At 45.8% G+C, this 17,522-nt stretch overlaps 2 protein-coding genes across 2 annotated transcripts in view; both read left to right on the plus strand.

Annotated features, from left to right (window-relative positions):
- The window catches only part of RPL17 (ribosomal protein L17), a 456,550-nt gene that overhangs the window by 275,402 nt on the left and 163,626 nt on the right, over positions 1-17,522 (plus strand). The gene's annotated exons all lie outside the window — the stretch shown is intronic.
- DYM (dymeclin) overlaps positions 1-17,522 on the plus strand; it is a 421,761-nt gene that overhangs the window by 225,539 nt on the left and 178,700 nt on the right. The window contains exons 9-10 of the mRNA XM_060236187.1: positions 8,820-9,002; positions 10,970-11,148. Coding sequence (XP_060092170.1) covers positions 8,820-9,002; positions 10,970-11,148 — 362 coding nt within the window. The remainder of the gene's footprint in view (positions 1-8,819; positions 9,003-10,969; positions 11,149-17,522) is intronic.

Below are 17,522 nucleotides of genomic sequence, written 5' to 3' on the forward strand. Positions count from 1 at the left end.
CAGCCAGTTGCTCAGGGGTCTGATAGGAACCCTCCGAGGGCCTGATTTGGCCCCCGGGGCTCATGTTTGACACCCCTGCTTTATTGTTCTAAACTTTTTTCAAAAATATGTCCTCTATGGCTTCTTGCTGTAAACAGCTTCACAGTGATAACAGTCCTAGAATTTTAATCTTGGAATATGAGAGATTATTTTATTTTCAAAAGACTGACTGAAATATTTTTCCAGGGAGCGGGGGGGGGGGGGGGCGGGAGGTCAAATGGCAATATACATCATTTTGTAATCTGTGCCTGTTACAGAGAGCTGAGCTGCTTTGGGATCTGGTAGATTTCTTCACTTTTTACTCCAGCTGTGTCGGGTTCTTTTAAAATATAATTTAGACTGAAACATTCATTCTGAAAATAATCATGCAGCCCACAGTGCAAGCTGAGGCGCTAGACTGGCGAATTACCTCATTTTCACACAGAGAAGCATTTGTCTTGGATCACGCCTCTGTGAAAATTGTCAAAGTTACCACATCAGGTTCTTTATAGCAGGTTTGATCTTGCAGAGTTAGCGGGAACTTGCCTTCAGACTCACACCGGATCTCCCAGTGTGGTTGTTCATTTCTCCCTCAGTGACAGGAACCTGGGGAAAGGGGTACATCCAACTCCCAGTCTATCTCAGAACATAATCGCAGGAGGGAACTATTGCTTGAATACAGTCAAAGAGGTTGTAGGCATTTTGTTGTTCTATTTTGTAGAATTAAGTTCTTCTTATTTATTTATTTATTTCGATTTATATCCCACCCTACCCCACCGAAGCGGGCTCAGGGCGGCTTACAACATAAAGCTCTTAACAATAAATCAGCTTAAAATGCATTAATAATTAATACAGTAAAATACATAAAAACACATTTATCAATATACCATGCTACATCTTCCCTAAAAGTCGGTTCTTCAAGTATTCCAATGTTCAGATATGCTGATGTTCATGAATTTGGATATTCAGATATCGGTCAGTTGTATGCCAGCCGGAAGAGGGTTGTCTTACAGGCCCTGCGGAACTGTCCGAGGGCCCTCACCTCCTCCGGGAGCTGGTTCCACCAACAGGGGGCTGCAATCGAAAAGGCCCTGTCCCTAGTTGTTTTCAGACGGGCCTCCTTTGGCCCAGGGACTGTAAGGAGGTTCTGAGACCCCGATCTCAGCACTCTCTGGGGAGCATGTGGGGAGAGACAGTCCCTAAGGTAGGCAGGTCCTAGAACATTTAAAGGTCATAACCAGCACCTTGTACCGAACTCGGTATGCTATTGGCAGCCAATGCAGTCCCCGAAGCCCCGGCTGAATGTGCTCCCTTCTAGGGAGCCCTAAGGGTGATTAACATGTGGAATTCACTGCCACAGGAGGTGGCGGCAGCTACAAGCATAGCCAGCTTCAAGAGGGGAATGGATAAACATATGGAGCAGAGGTCCGTCAGTGGCTATTATTCACAGCTTATCATTAGAACTCTCTGGGGCAGTGATGCTCTGTATTCTGGTGCTTGGGGAGAGGCACAGTAGTACGGCTTCTAGTCCCACTGGTGGACCTCTTGGTGGCACTTGGGGGGGGGGTTGGCCACTGTGTGGCACAGAGTGTTGGACTGGATGGGCCATTGACCTGATCCAACATGGCTTCTCTTATGTAACTGGCTGAAGGTTGACTCAGCTTTCCATCCTTCCGAGGTCAGTGCAATGAGCACCCAGCTTGCTGGGGGTAAGTGTAGATGACTGGGGAAGGCATTGGCAAACCAGGCCTTGAATTTAGCAGGAGCTCACAGGAGCACAGCTCCTGAACCTTTCTGAGGGTCCCCCCTCCTCCTCCCTACCTACCTTGTCCATTGAATAGTAGGTGCAGCTGCATAACAATCCCTGGATTAGGAGAACGGGCAACCAGCCAGCCACCAGGAGCTTTGTAACACCCCCAGCAGCCCTCATTAACCGCTAGAGAAGCCTGCACCCCCCTTTCTCCACTTTTTATGTTGTTTTGGGCAGGTGGCTTGCTGGCCTTTTGACTGTGGGGAGGGGCGGCCAAGGAGAGCCACAGGTGAGCAAGGCCTGCTTGGGCTGGCTGGATCTCTAGCCGTCCCAAGCAGGCTTCACTCGCCCGGGGCTCTCCTTTCTTGCATTGGGTTTCTTTTGGCTGGGGGGGAGCAGCGGCATATGCTATTGAGTTATGCTAATGAGCTCCACCATCTATTTTTCTACAAAATGACCCCTCTGGCAAACCGCCCCGTAAAAAGTCTGCCAAGAAAACGTCATGATGCGGCGTCACCCCGTGGGTCGGTAACGACTCAGTGCTTGCACCTTTACCTTTTTATGAAGGTGCTACATGTATTTTAAACATTTATTATATCTGACAAGGGGGCTTGTTTGTGTCAAGAGCAAGATTCGACTCCAGTAGCACCTTAAAGACCGACAGGATATCCAGAGTTTAAACCTTCACGAGTCAAAGCTCCTTTCATCAGCCTAGACAGAATCTTACCTAAAGCAGCGTGACAATTGGGGACCAAGCCCTGGAGGCACAGAAGCACAAGTAAAATTGGGGTAGACACAGTCTCAGGATCCTGCAAATGGCTCCCATTCTGGTTAACCCAGAATGAATATTTCAAGGCTCTTTCGGGATCCCCCCAAAAATCCTGGATATATTTTGGAGACCCAAATATATCTGGAAAATACTGATAAGGTGTTTTTCAGATATATTTTTGGACTGGGAATATCCAAATGCATGCCCCTAGTCTTAAGGCGCTACTGGATTGAGAGAGCCAGTTTGGTGTAGTGGTTAAGTGTGTGGACTCTTATCTGGGAGAACCAGGTTTGATTCCCCACTCCTTCACTTGCAGCTGCTGGAATGGCCTTGGGTCAGCCATAGCTCTGGCAGAAGTAGTCCTTGAAAGGGCAGCTGCTGTGAGAGCCCTCTCAACCCCACCCACCTCACAGGGTGTCTATCGTGGGGGAAGGAGATAAAGGAGATTGTAAGCTGCCCTGAGTCTCAGATAAATCTGCAGTTGTCGTCGTCTTCTTCTTCTTCTCTTGCTCTTCTATGGCAGACCAACATGGCTCCCTACCCGAAACTATGTTTGTGTCAACAGGCTATACATTTTCAAACAAACAGATAATACCGCCATAACTGTAGGTCAGTTTCATATTATATAGATTGGGGGGAGGGGACCATGAAATCTGTGAACTTGTGGAAACCCAGGCAGCCAGGATAAATACACTCTTCATTCTGTGATGAATTGCATTAGTGTGCCCCCATCCCATGCTATGTTCATGGCCAAATTTAGCCAAGGAATAGATTTTCACAATAGGGTCATGGTACTGGTTTATAGCATTGATAGACTGTGTTCTTGGATGAATGTCTTTCTCCATGCCCTTTCTTCTGTTGTCGTTTGCTGTACACAGGATATATAAGGTGTTTTTACACTGATAGTTTTGACCCTATCACCGCATTGGAAACTCACCTTTTAGATTACTTAATGTTCTCATAACTGTTTTGGATCATTGCTGCCTGAAGCATCTACATTTGTTTTGGTGAGATGAGTTCTGGAGCTGCTGCAGCAACGTTTTTCTCGAAACTAGTTTTGATCCGGTCATTTCTCTACAGGCGTTTCAAACTTGTAGAAGTTTTCATGCGTTTTTAAAGACTCCTCCAAAAGCCACCACAAGTTGCAGTAATTTGCATGAGAACTGACAGCACTCGAAATTTTTACATATCATTGCTTGCCTCACCTTGTAATTTAAATTTGTATTGTTTTTGCAGTGTTGACACGATTTCCAAGCAACATTTAACTAAGCACTGGTATTCTGTCTGCCCTCTGATCAGAGACAACCCGCCCCCCCCCCCAATTGAAACGCTTTCAGCAGAAAATATAGAAGTTTGGCTATGCAAAATGAGCAGAGCAAATCCACCATTGTAAAAGGAAAATAATTAAAGTGGAACGGTGGCAAGCGATTTGAAGACTCAAAACTCTGGATCAAACTGAATGTAAAAACACCCATAGAGTGGACTTCCATTTTGATTAATTACCCCAGTGCGGTGAAGTGACTCACAGCATGAGCCAGGAAGTCCCTGGGTGACATATCAATTCAGCAGTGAACTCTCTGGGTGGCCCCAGTCAAGCAGTTGTTCCCATGGTTCCCACGTCTGCCTTGTGGGAATAATGCTAATGACTTACCTCACAGGCCTGTTACTTGGATTATTGAGTGGATGTAGGTGAATGGCTGGTGGTGCTTAGGGAACAAGTAATATTGCTCTCCTCTTCCTTTCGAGTTTCCTGAAGATATAATGCTCTCCAAATGCTTTAAAAAAAAATAAACCCTCGTCAAAATTCTGATGGCTTTCGTAAATGGTTTATCGCATTAGAAGATAAATGGAATGAATAGGCTGTGCTGAATATTTTAGCAGAATCATAAGAACATAGGAAGAGTCCTGCTGGATCAGACCAGTGGTCCATCTAGTCCTGCATCCTCTCTCACACAGTGGACAAACAGTTCTTCTGAAGGGTCAACAATGGCATGGAGGCCGAAGCCTTCTCCTGATGTTGCCTCCTGGCTGTGGGTTAGTGCCTTGGAACGTGGAGGTTCCCCTCAGCCACCATGGCTAGTGGCCGTTGATATTCTTATCCTCCATGTAGCTATCCAGTTCCCTTTTAAAGCTGTTTCTCTGGTGGCAGATTTCACATTTGAAACACTCTCTGTGTAAAGTAGTATTTCCTTTTCTCTGCCCCGAACCTACTGCCCATCAGTTTCCTCCATCTCCATCATCATCGTCGTGGCTTTTCTTTGTAGCAGGGACTCCTTTGCATGTTAGGCTGCCCCCCCCCCCCGATGTAGCCAGTCCTCCTGGAGTTTATAGTACGCCCTGTACTAAGAGCCCTGTAAGCTCTTGGAGGATCGGCTACATCGGTGGGGGGGGGGGGTGGCCTAATAGGCAAAGGAGTTCTTGCTACATAAAACAAAAAAGCCCTGGTCCTCCTCCTCCTATTGTTACATTAAAGTATTCAGGTCTTGCTAGATGCGTCTGTATGTAAAACCACAACGATTGGCTTCCGCTTCGGCTCGTGATACTGCCCACTTATCTGGGTCCTTTGGACTCACTTTGCACTGTTTGCACTGTGCATTGGGATGTGAAGATGTGTAAAAGTCAGGGTAACTTTTCCTTTGCTCCGCTGGGATCCCCTGCCCTAATCAGTACAACAGCTATAAATGTGTGTAAAGAAGACTTGATGCCTCATTGAGCTTGTTTTGACGGACGCATTATTGCTGGGCAAGAGCTCCGCTTTATAGAATCCCAAAGGTGGCTTAATAGGGTTGGTTAGACCACCTCGCCCACAACATCGCTGCATCTGCGATTGCTTGAGAAGGGTTTCGCCACATTCATTTTATAAGCAAACTTGGCTTTTTATACAGTACTCTGAATTGTGATGCATTCTGTTGCAGGCGTCATTAGCTGCCCTATGCATAATGGAGCATATTTTAAGAATAATTTATTAGTTGCTCTGCGTTTGAGTTTTTCTCTTTTTTCCACAGAGCTCAGAATGGCAGTTGGGAGACTCCCTGAATCTTGTAATGAACTGGGCTGGTGGGGATCCATTTTTTAAACAAGTTTCCCTGACTGTTTTCTTTCACCTTCCCCCAGAGCAGAGATAGCTGTGGAGGAGACAAAATTCTCCCTACCTCGAACAATGCTGGGTGGATTGACAGTTTTTGTAGTCTGTTTTTAAAATGTTTTCATCTTGTATATAGAATCATAGAGGTGCAAGAGACTCCACAGGGTCATCTAGTAGTTAAGTATATGGACTCTTATCTGGGAGAACCGGGTTTGCTTCCCCACTCCTCCACTTACAGCTGCTGGAATGGCCTTGGGTCAGCCACAGCTCTCATAGACCTTCTTCCCTTGTAGTGGTTAAGTGCGTAGACTCTTATCTGGGAGAACCAGGTTTGATTCCCCACTCCTCCACTTGCAGCTGCTGGAATGGCTTTGGGTCAGCCACAGCTCTCATAGACCTTCTTCCCCTGTAGTGGTTAAGTGCGTAGACTCTTATCTGGGAGAACCAGGTTTGATTCCCCACTCCTCCACTTGCAGCTGCTGGAATGGCCTTGGGCTAGCCATAGCTATTGCAGGAGTTGTTCTTGAAAGGGCAGCTGCTGTGAGAGCCCTCTCAGCCCCACCCACCTCACATAGTGTCTGTTGTGGGGGAAGAAGTTCAAGGAGATTGTGAGCCACTCTGAGTCTCTGATTCAGAGAGAAGGAAAGGTCCCCTGTGCAAGCACCAGTCGTTTTCGACTCTGGGGTGACGCTGCTTTCTCAACGTTTTCATGGCAGACATTTTTTATGGGGTGGTTTGCCATTGCCTTTCCCAGTCATTACACTCCCCCCCCAGCAAGCTGGGGACTCATTTTACCAGCCTCGGAAGGATGGAAGGCTGAGTCAACCTCGAGCTGGCTACCTGAACCAGCTTCCGCTGGGATCGAACTGAGGTCGTGAGCAGAGGGTTCTGACTGCAGTACTGCAGCTTTACCACTCTGTGCCACGGGGGTGGGATATAAATCTGCAATTCTTCTTCTTCTCTGCCAGTGGAAGGTCGTACAGCTGCCCTTCTCTCCTTTTCAGTGGGCTTTGTTGTTCTTAGATGTTGGATGAATCTCTGCACATGCTCTTTCACCGTCATTCCCCATCACCATTAGCGTTTCATTCTTGCTTGCGTTCTCCATCGCACAGGTGTGGAAGTTCGTTTAGGTTATTTATAGTCCTCCTTTCTCACCGGGACTCAAGGCGGAGTCTTTATTCTCCATTACACAGAGTGAGTCAGTGCAATCGATAGGATGGAATTTTCAATAACACAATACAATAGGATTGGGGTTGTAACTCCAACTAGGAGTCTAAAAAAAAAAAAAAAAAGCAAAGCGTAAGTGTTGACACTACACATTAAGCAACGCAAAATTACGCAATAGGACTTAATCCACAGCAAAACTGTACACAGTAGTATAGGTCCAGTCCCCAGTAATTTCTCCAAGTTGCTTTGTGATGCCTTTTGTACAGTGCTACCCTATTGCCTGCATAAAAGAGCCTTCTTGAATAATTCAGAGTTGAGTGAAGTAACCCTAATACTGCACGTTGGTGAGCTGAGGTCCCTTACTGTAGCGTACAGGTCTGTAGCACTGTCTGTCGTAGGCCGTGTGGCTGATTTTGAGCCTGTTCTCCAAACATTTTAGCTGAGGATGGACACTCTATCATCATCATCATCGTTTTATTTATATCCCGCCCTCCCCGCCGAAGCAGGCTCAGGGCGGCTAACAACGCAATCAATACATTCATTATACAGTAATTGACAAAACTAATGTAACAATTTAATTAAAATTCTATAAAATTCTAAAACAATAAAATTTATATTAGTATGCTGGTGCTATTATACAGATGGTAAGTTTACTTAGCAGTCTCTCTCTTTAGTCGGTGAAGGCCATTCGGAAAAGGATGGTCTTGCAGGCCCTGCGGAACTGTTCAAAATCCCGCAGGGCCTGCATCTCCTCCGGAAGCTGGTTCCACAGGTGTGGAGCCACAACAGAGAAGGCCCGGGCACGGGTACTCTGTAGTTTTACCTCTTTCGGCCCGGGGATAGTCAGCAGGTTCTTCCCTGCTGACCTTAGTGCTCTCTGGGGTTCATATGGGGAGAGACAGTCCCTAAGGTAGGCAGGTCCTCGGCCATATATGGTTCTGTGGTGCTGGGCTATCTTTATGTACGCTTACAGCTCTTGTAATGACCTCCCAACCAATAGCGAGTTTCACAGCTACTTAGCTGCAGCAGTTGGTTGCTTCCCTGTTTCAAGATGCGGTGGTAGCCTCGTTCCCATGAATATCCAGCAGCCGTTTCTGCATAGTGCAGCCCATGATGCAGGAGTGTGCATGTCGATTACGCAAACTGCATCAAGTCGTGCAATGGAAAAGAGCTGCGCCATGGGAGGGTGGCTCTCGTGCAGTTGGTAGCGGGAGAGAGGTTGTCGGTCGGGTAGGAAAGACGCAGGCAGGCTGTCCCACCCGCGTGATTATGTGTCTCGCTCGTGCATCACCGCAAGCTTGAAATTCTGCCATGTAGAAAAACTATTGGCCGCTCATGTGAAAAGGGCCTTAAATGGCTTTAAAAATCATTAGATGTGCTGGTTGATCAATGGCTATAAACTGTGATAGAATGGAACTTCTGTGCCTCGGAACAACATACGTTTGCAAATTCGATCTGACCCAAATGGAGGGGGTCATCGCTATCATCTCCCTACCCTTCTTGTACGGTTCCTGAAGTGTTTTTGCGGCATTGGTAATGCTTGTGCCAGTTGTTAGAAACGTTTTTCATTCCCTTGCCTGTAACTGCTGCCATGCTGGATGAGACCAAGGACTGCTGAAGTCTACTCAAGAAACTGAAGCTTGTAATTTGACCAGCTGGGGTTGACCCACTGTATGAGTAGCTAAGTGCCCATCCTCTGCTATGAAAGTACGGGCTGAGATAATGTCCCGTACGCAGGGGTGGAATTCTAACAGGACCTCCTTTGCATATTAGGCCACACACCCCTGATGTAGCCAATCCTCCAAGAGCTCACAAAAAAGAGCCTTGTAAGCTCTTGGAAGATTGGCTACATCAGGGGTGTGTGGCCTAATATGCAAAGTTGCTCCTTGTAGAATTCCATCCCTGGGTAGAGCTATGGTTTGATTAATTCACAGTGTTTGCTCTGCTCCTCTGTGGCTTGTGGGCTGTAATAAAGATTGACTTGACTGTGAAAGAACCTTAAAGCAGAATATTCTTTTCCTGCCATCTAGCTGGCCTGTGGACGGTGTTCACGCTAGGAGGAGCGGGAAGCAAGCGAACTCCTCAACAGGAAGAGTCTTCTCCTCTAGCTAATCAGAGTCTTTTGCTGCTGCTCATATTAGCAAATCTGACCGATGCACCTGACACACCAAACCCTTACAGACAAGCCATTATGTCCTTTAAGAACACACAAGGTATGTACCTTTTTTCTCCCCCCATAGCCATCCTCCTAGAATTAGTTGGATGGCCGTTTTGGTGTAGTGGTTAAGTGCATGGGCTCTTGTCTGGGAGAACTGTGTTTGATTCCCCACTCCTTCACTTGAAGCCAGGGTGACATTGGGTCAGTCATAACTCTGTCAGAGCTGGTCTTGAAAGAGCAGTTTCTGTCAGAGCTCTCTCAGCCCCACCTACCTCACAGGGTGTCTGTTGTGGAGAGGGGCAGAGAAAGGAGATTGTAAGCTGCTCTGAGACTCCCACAGTATGATGCTCTGCTACGACTGGTCCACAGTCGTAGCAGAGCTTCATACCAGAGTGAGCCTCTGAACCTGGGTCTTCCAGAAGCTAGTTAACCAGGAGACACCATAGGGGTGGAATTCTAGCAGGAGCTGCTTTGAGTATTAGGTCACACGTCCCTTATATAGCCAATCCTCCAAGAGCTTACAAGGCTCTTTTTTGTAAGCTCTTGGAGGATTGGCTACATCAGGGGTGTGTGGCCTAATATGCAAAGGAGGTCCTGCTAGAATTCCACCCCTGAACACCATCTTGGTGAGCAGTTAAGCACTCCTTCTTACACTTTACAGTTCTCCTACCGAATGCACCCATGGCTCCATATTTGCCTTATAGCGTTTGTTGCAACTTGCACCATTTGTTGTGAGGGCAAAATGGAGGAGGGAGGACTACATATTGAGGATGACCTTGAGCTCCTTGAAAGGCAGGGTGAGATAAAAAAAATGTTCAGGATAGATTCACGCTCCTTCCAGATTTTCCTTTCATTCTCACCCCCAGTCTTTTTAATGGTTTTCTTTCCCTTCATCTGAGTTCTAAAGCCAGAAAGAAGCTCAGCTGGTGGGAAAATGTTGGGAAGGGAGCTATTGACAGAAGAGGATCTGTGGGTATGAGGAGCGCTGAGCTAAGCACTCCTCCCTCCCTCTCTCCCATGAAATCTCCTGTATGCAGGTTCTCCTTTTCACCGGCTTCTGTGTTAGCCCTTCCAATGTGAACGGGCTTGCCAAGACAATATGTAGCTCTGTCTTAAGTCAGAACCATACTAGATGTTACATGTGACAAGAGTCAGGACACAGGTCCCCAGCCCAACACGTCTTGCGCATAATGTCTAGTTCGGCTCTCAGACCATTGCTTCCTGAGACACCCCCCCCCCCCAGATCCATCTGGGAGGGACGGTGGCTCAGTGGTAGAGCATCTGCTTGGGAAGCAGAAGGTCCCAGGTTCAATCCCTGGCATCTCCAAAAAAAAAGGGTCCAGGCAAATAGGTGTGAAAAACCTCAGCTTGAGACCCTGGAGAGCCGCTGCCAGTCTGAGAAGACAATACTGACTTTGATGGACCAAAGGTCTGATTCAGTATAAGGCAGCTTCATATATTCATCTATTTGAACTGGCAGCAATTCTGCAAAGCATCAGCCATTTCCAGCCATTCTGTCTATCTTGAGCCCTCAAGAATGAATCTGTACAGCCCTTCTCCATACAAAACATGTGTTGTATCCAGGGCTTTTTTTGTAGCAGGAACTCCTATGCATATTAGGCCACACCCTCATGATGTAGCCAGTCCTCCAAGGGCTTACAGGGCTCTTAGTACAGGGCCTACTGTAAGTTCTTGGAGGATTGGCTGCATCAGGGGTGTGTGGCCTAATATGCAAGAGTTCCTGCTACAAAAAAAAAAAGTCCTGGTTGTATCCACTCAGCCATGGCCCATTTGGACTTTTGCCGTACGTTAGGAGATAATGTCAGGGAATACCAACAGTTTTGGATCATTAAGCCATTTGGATCATGTAAGCAAGCAGCAGATAAAACGAGCCATTTAAATAATCTCCTATCTAAACCTTGAAAACAAACCTCATCGGGAGTAATGGGGCAGAAAGCATAGATTTGGTTAGACGGAACTCGTAAAGCCCCGCGCTTGGGGATTTTTCCTTCTCTCTTCCAGACAGCACAGCTCTTCCATCACCAAATCCTCATGCCTTCCAGATTAATTTCAACAGCTTGTACACCACCTTGTGTGAACAGCAGAACTCTGATCAAGCCACCCTCCTCTTATACACTCTGCTGCATCAGAACGCCAATGTCCGGACATACATGTTGGCGCGAACGGATATGGAAAATCTGGTAAGCGCTGTGCCTCGTTAATTAACCAGAGAGCAGCAGAACTTGATAGTGAAAGGCTGTATGTTCTGCGGCTGAGAGAATTGGCTGCTGGCATGGGGGTGAAGTCCAGTCATGTCTGTGCTACACTCTGACCTGAAGAAATGGGAAATTTAAAAGTTGGTGGATTTTTAGACTGTGGCTCTCAGTTTGCATACATGCTTACTTGGAGTTAAGTCCCGTTAGTCTGGGTCAGAGTGGATTTTTAGTAATGTGCGCAGGATACCTGTGTCTTTTTTGTAAAAAAAAACAAAACAGTTTGTAGATTTAGAGAAATAAGAGGTTGGCATGCACCTTTCACTGAATTTTCTACATAAGCACCTATAGTATCAAAGCAGAGCAAAATAATACTTTTTAGCAATTTAAATACAAATTGCTCAACTTTTAATATAACATTCTATCTGAGGACCACATTAGAGAGCCAGTTTGGTGTAGTGGTTAAGCGTGTGGACTCTTATCTGGGAGAACCGAGTTTGATTCCCCACTCCTCCACTTGCAGCTACTGGAATGACCTCGGGTCTGTCATAGCTCTGGCAGAGGTTGTCCTTGAAAGGGCAGCTGCTGTGAGAGCCCTCTCCAGCCCCACCCACCTCACAGGGTGTCTGTTGTGTGGGGAGAAGATATAGGAGATTATAAGTCGCTCTGAATCGCTGATTCATAGAGAAGGGCAGGGTATAAATCTGCAGTCAGTCTTAGGTATATTTTCATAAATCTGATATATCTTAAGTAAAATATTAAATATATTAGTTGAATAATGGTTTATTAACGGTGTGGTCAGTTATATATAAGTAACTTAAAATTGTACTTTGATTTAAGAACATAAGAGAAGGCATGTTAGATCAGGCCAATGGCCCATCCAGTCCAACACTCTGTGTCACACAGTGGCAATATATATATATATATATATATATATATATATATATATATATATATATATATATATATATATATATATATATATATATATATATATATACACACACACGCACACACTGTGGCTAATAGCCACTGATTTACTTGTAATTTTACAAAGACGTAAAATAACATTAAGCTTATTATTTAATGTCTATGTTTATCATAAGTATTTATGAACATTTAGACCACAATCCCTTATACTCTTCGTGATGTTTTCACTATATAAATATTTTGGGTGTTTTATTTCTGGCTTTTAATGTGGAGTACATTTAGACCGCAATCCCTTATAATCTTTGTGATGTTTCCACTACGTAAATATTTTGGGTGTGTTTTATTTTTAGGTTTTAAACTGGAGTACTGTATGTATGTTGTGATCTAAACTGCAGGCCCGTAGAGTAAGAAGGGGGGAGGGGAGGATTTGGTTGGGCGGTTGAAGTGTGTTGTGATTGGATGGTAGCTGTACATCTGGGGACAGAGTTAACTGGTTGGTTCAGGAAGGCTTTGCGGGAGAGACAGTTACTGGAGCGTGTGTGGAGCAGAGAGACTGCGTGAGGTGCTGTAGACTGGGAGAGAAATTGAAAGTACACATTTTTTTCAGTATTGCACAGCTCTGAGCATTAGGCTCGAATTCTGAAGACCTAAAATGAAGTCTCGGTTAGTGCAATGCTAAATCAAGTTACACCATTCTAAGCCATTCTAGGTTCCCTGGTCGATACTCTTCTTTAGGTTCTTCATGTGACTAGAAGGATGGACAGGTGGCTATGCTGCCCCTAAGAAGTCTTACTGGCACAAGATCCCATTTTCTAATATTCTGTTAGTCTTTTCCTCAACCACTTGCATGTTAGAGGAACTTGTGGTCTTTGAAGAGCTCATGACTTTATCTGCGCTGAAGTAGAACACCATGACATACTTGTGCTTTCTCCATCCCTCACGAGTGAAAAATTACCTCTAAGCCCGGAAATAATATTGTAAGCAAAGCATGTCACTTTCCAGGAAAAGTTGATGTAATTGATGAAAGCAAACCTCCCCCCCCCCCCAAAACCCATGCCATAAAACTGCCTGTCCCATCGCATCCCACCCCACCCTCCCCTCCCCTCCCAATGTTATGGCTGTTTAATTTCAGAAAGCTTTTTGACAGAGCTGGATTAACAATTAGGCCAAGAAGGCGCTGGCATATGGGCCCCCACACTTATAGGGGCCTCAGGCTGGCTCCCCCACCCCACAGTTTACCCCCTGCTTGCAGCCCTCCCAGCCTGTACGTGCAGCCAGCAACTGAACCGCTCTTTGCCCAGTTTGCTTGGTGCGGCTGCTGCTGGTGTTGCCACCAAGTCTGCCTCTCTCTGCCTCTCCCCCACAGCGTAGTAAAAGGGCTTTTAAGAAGGTGCCTGCAGGCTGCAGTGGGGGCCGTGGGTGGCAGGGCGAGCACTCTGACTCTGAGATAATTTGTGAGGGGGGCCTCAAGATCTCGACTGCCTAGGGGCCTCCACAGGGTTTAATCCGGCACTGCTTTTTGTGGATTTTGTTTGCCACCCTTTTATCTATTCCACAGGAAATGAAAATGTTGACTCTGCTTTCTCCTCCCTGCAAACACTTGCACAGGCTCAAGCAAACAGACACTTTTCTCCTCTTTTGATATTTCTCACTCACCAGGAGCATCGTTAGTAAAGAGCAAGAGTCCAGTAGCAGCTTAAAGACTAACAGAATTTGTGGCACGGTATGAGCTTTTGAGCGTCATTGCTCCTTCTGAAGAAGTGAGCAGTGACTCATGAAAACTTGTACCCTGCCCCAAATTTTGTTAGTCTTTGAGGTGCTACTGGACACTTGCCCTTTTATACAAATTAAAAACTAATAAGTCACCAGGTCCGGATGACATACAGCCACAAGTTCTCAAAGAACTCAAAGTTGAACTTGTGGATCTCCTGACAAAAATATGTAATCTTTCATTGAAATCTATCTCCGTTCCTGAGGACTGGAAGGTAGCAAATGTCACCCCCATCTTTAAAAAGGGTTCCAGAGGAGATCCAGGAAATTACAGGCCACTCTGACTTCAATACCGGAAAAGTTGGTAGAAACCATTATCAGGGACAGAATGAATAGGCACATTGATGAACACAAGTTATTGAGGAATACTTAGCATGGGTTCTGTAAGGAAAGATCTTGCCTCACTAACCTGTTACAGTTCTTTGAGGGGGTGAACAAACATGTGGACAAAGGGGACCCAATAGATGTTGTTTACTTTGACTTCCAGAAAGCTTTTGATAAAGTTCCTCATCAAAGGCTCCTTAGTAAGCTCGAGAGTCATGGAGTAAAAGGACAGGTCCTCTTGTGGATCAAAAACTGGCTAATTAATAGGAAGCAGAGAGTGAGTATAAATGGGCAATCTTCACAGTGGAGGACGGTAAGCAGTGGGGTGCCACACGGCTCAATACTGGGTCCCATGCTCTTTAACTTGTTCATTAATGATCTGGAGTTGGGAGTAAGCAGTGAAATGGCCAAGTTTGCAGATGACACTAAATTGTTCATGATGGTGAGAACCAGAGAGGACTGGAGGAACTCCAAAGGGATCTGTTGAGGCTGGGTGAGTGGCCGTCAACGTGGCAGATGCGATTCAATGTGGCCAAGTGCAAAGTAATGCACATTGGGACCAAGAATCCCAGCTACAAATACAAGCTGATGGGGTGTGAACTGGCAGAGACTGACCAAGAGAGATCTTGGGGTCGTGGTAGATAACTCACTGAAAATGTCAAGACAGTGTGCAATTGCAATAAAAAGGCCAGTGCCATGCTGCGAATTATTAGGAAGGGAATTGAAAACAAATCAGCCAATATCATAATGCCTTTGTATAAATCCATGGTGCGGTCTCATTTGGAATACTGTGTACAATTCTGGTCACCGCCCCTCAAAAAGGATGTTATAGCATTGGAAAAAGTGCAGAAAAGGGCAACTAGAATGATTAAAGGTTTGGAATACTTTCCCTATGAAGAAAGGTTAAAACGCTTGGGGCTCTTTAGCTTGGAGAAACATTGACTGTGGGGTGACATAATGGAGGTTTACAAGATTATGCATGGGATGGAGAAAGTAGAGAAAGAAGTCCTTTTCTCCCTTTCTCACAATACAAGAACTCGTGGGCATTCAATGAAATTGCTGAGCGGTCAGGTTAAAACGGAAAAAGGAAGTACTTCTTCATCCAAAGGGTGATTAACATGTGGAATTCACTGCCACAGGAGGTGGTGGCGGCTGCAAGCATAGCTAGCTTTAAGAGGGGATTGGATAAAAATATGGAGCAGAGGTCCATCAGTGGCTGTTGCTTAACATAAGAGCCACATAGAATAAATGTAAGATGTTTTGAGAGCCACAAAACAGGAATGTCAGATGCTTGAGAGCTTCGAGGGAGGGAGGAAAATGGATGGAGGAGGGAAAGGTGGAAAGAAAGCAACTTTAACTTTAAGGACAATTTTCAAACCGCTGGCTGGCTTGACTCGGAGAGGTGATTTAAAGAATCAAATGCCTTCTCCATTCTGGCCAATGGGGCAGTGGGGGCTTTGAGAGCCGCACAATATGTGTGAAAGAGCCATTTGTGGCTCTTGAGCCACAGTTTGGCCACCCCTGCTCTATCAGAAGCGTCATTGGCAGACTCACTAGCTTCTGAGATTGACTTGTGTTTTGTCTTCCCCACCCCACCCCCTTCCTCTCCTTAGCCTTTTAGATTTAATTTCTAAATCAGTTTTTGGTGTGTTTTTGGATGGGTTGGCTATGGTGCAGAGATCAGTTTCTTTCCCTTGCTTAATTTTGCACGGGCCTCAGCTGCGTTTCTTAATAGGTCTCCACACTCCGTTGGTCACAGTTTTCTGTCTTTTGAATAGGTGAATTCTTACAAAGGACTGCATGCATGAAAGAAGCATGAAATTTGCCCTCAGCAGTGAGCATGGGCCTCGATACCCTCAATAAATTCACATAGCGAAAGACTGTTCTGGGAGCTGGTGCAGTCTTAATGGATTTAGTGTTGGGAGACCTGGATTCAAATATCAGCACAACCCTTGAGCTTGCTGTTTTTACATTCAGAGCAGCATGATTAGCCCAGACTAGCCAAGCACCTGAGAGCTTGGAAGCTAAGCGGGGTCGGACATGTTTGGTACTTGGATGGGAAGACCAGAGTTGCTGTGCAGGGGAAGGAAGGAGTAAACCACCTCTGCTCATCTTTTTGCCTTCCAAAACCTGCGACAGATCACTATAAGTCGGTTGCAGCCAGACAGCGCTTTATTATTATTAAACATCTGAAACCCAGTGCAAGGAAGCAACATCTGTGCCTTGTTCACTGGTCCTCCAGGACAACTCCAAAAGTAAGAAGAGTCCTGCTCAATCAGGCAAGTGGTCCATCTAGTCCAGCTTCCTGTCTCACACAGGAAGTTCCTCCAAAGGGTGAACAACAGAAGAGAGAGGCCAGGGCCTTCACTGTGTGAAACAGGATGCTGGACTTAGATGGACCACTCATCAGATCCAGCAGGACTTTTACGGTCTTATTTTGTCTCTAAGCCTCCCTACCTCACACAGTTGTTGCAGAGATAAAAGGGGGGGCATACCAACTACTCTAAACTCCTTCCTCAGAGGACGATTGGAATAATAATACAATACAAACATTACATTCAAGGAAACAATAAGGAAAAGGTGGTGGTCTTCAAGATACAGCTAGCTTATGGTGACCCCATAGAGTTTTCAAGGCAAGAGATGGACAGAGGTGTGGTTTGCCATTGCTTACCTCTGAGTAGCAACCCTGGACTTCCTTGGTGGTCTCCCATCCAAGTCCTAACCTGTATCAGCCCTGCATAGCTTTTAAGATCTGATATGATTGGTCTAGCTTGGGCCATCCAGGTCAGTGCAAGGAAAACTCAAATCTTTTGGCAGGGAGAGAAGAGAACTTTAAGAACAATTAACAGGCAACTTTTATTACCTTTTATTGCTATCCAGACCAAATGATCTTCCAATTTATTACACTATTTTGCCATTTGATCCTAATTTTGTATCAGTTTACACTCTTAACCCACCAACTACATGTATTTCAGCCCACTGTACCCTATCCCCTTGTTTGAAGAAGTATGCGTGCATACGAAAGCTTGCATTCTGAATAAAGCCAGTTTGGTGTAGTGGTTAAGTGTGCGGACTCTTATATGGGAAAACCGGGTTTGATTCCCCACTCCTCCACTTGCACCTGCTGGAATGGCCTTGGGTCAGCCATAGCTCTGGCAGAGGTTGTCCTTGAAAGAGCAGCTTCTGGGAGAGCCCTCTCCAGCCCCACCCACCTCACAGGGTGTCTGTTGTGGGGGAGGAAGGTAAAGGAGATTGTGAGCCGCTCTGAGACTCTTCGGAGTGGAGGGCGGGATATAAATCCAATACCTTCATCTACCTCACAGGGTGTCTGTTGTGGG

This window comes from Heteronotia binoei, chromosome 4, assembly GCF_032191835.1.
Source record: "Heteronotia binoei isolate CCM8104 ecotype False Entrance Well chromosome 4, APGP_CSIRO_Hbin_v1, whole genome shotgun sequence".
NCBI classification, from domain to species: Eukaryota; Metazoa; Chordata; class Lepidosauria; order Squamata; family Gekkonidae; genus Heteronotia; species Heteronotia binoei.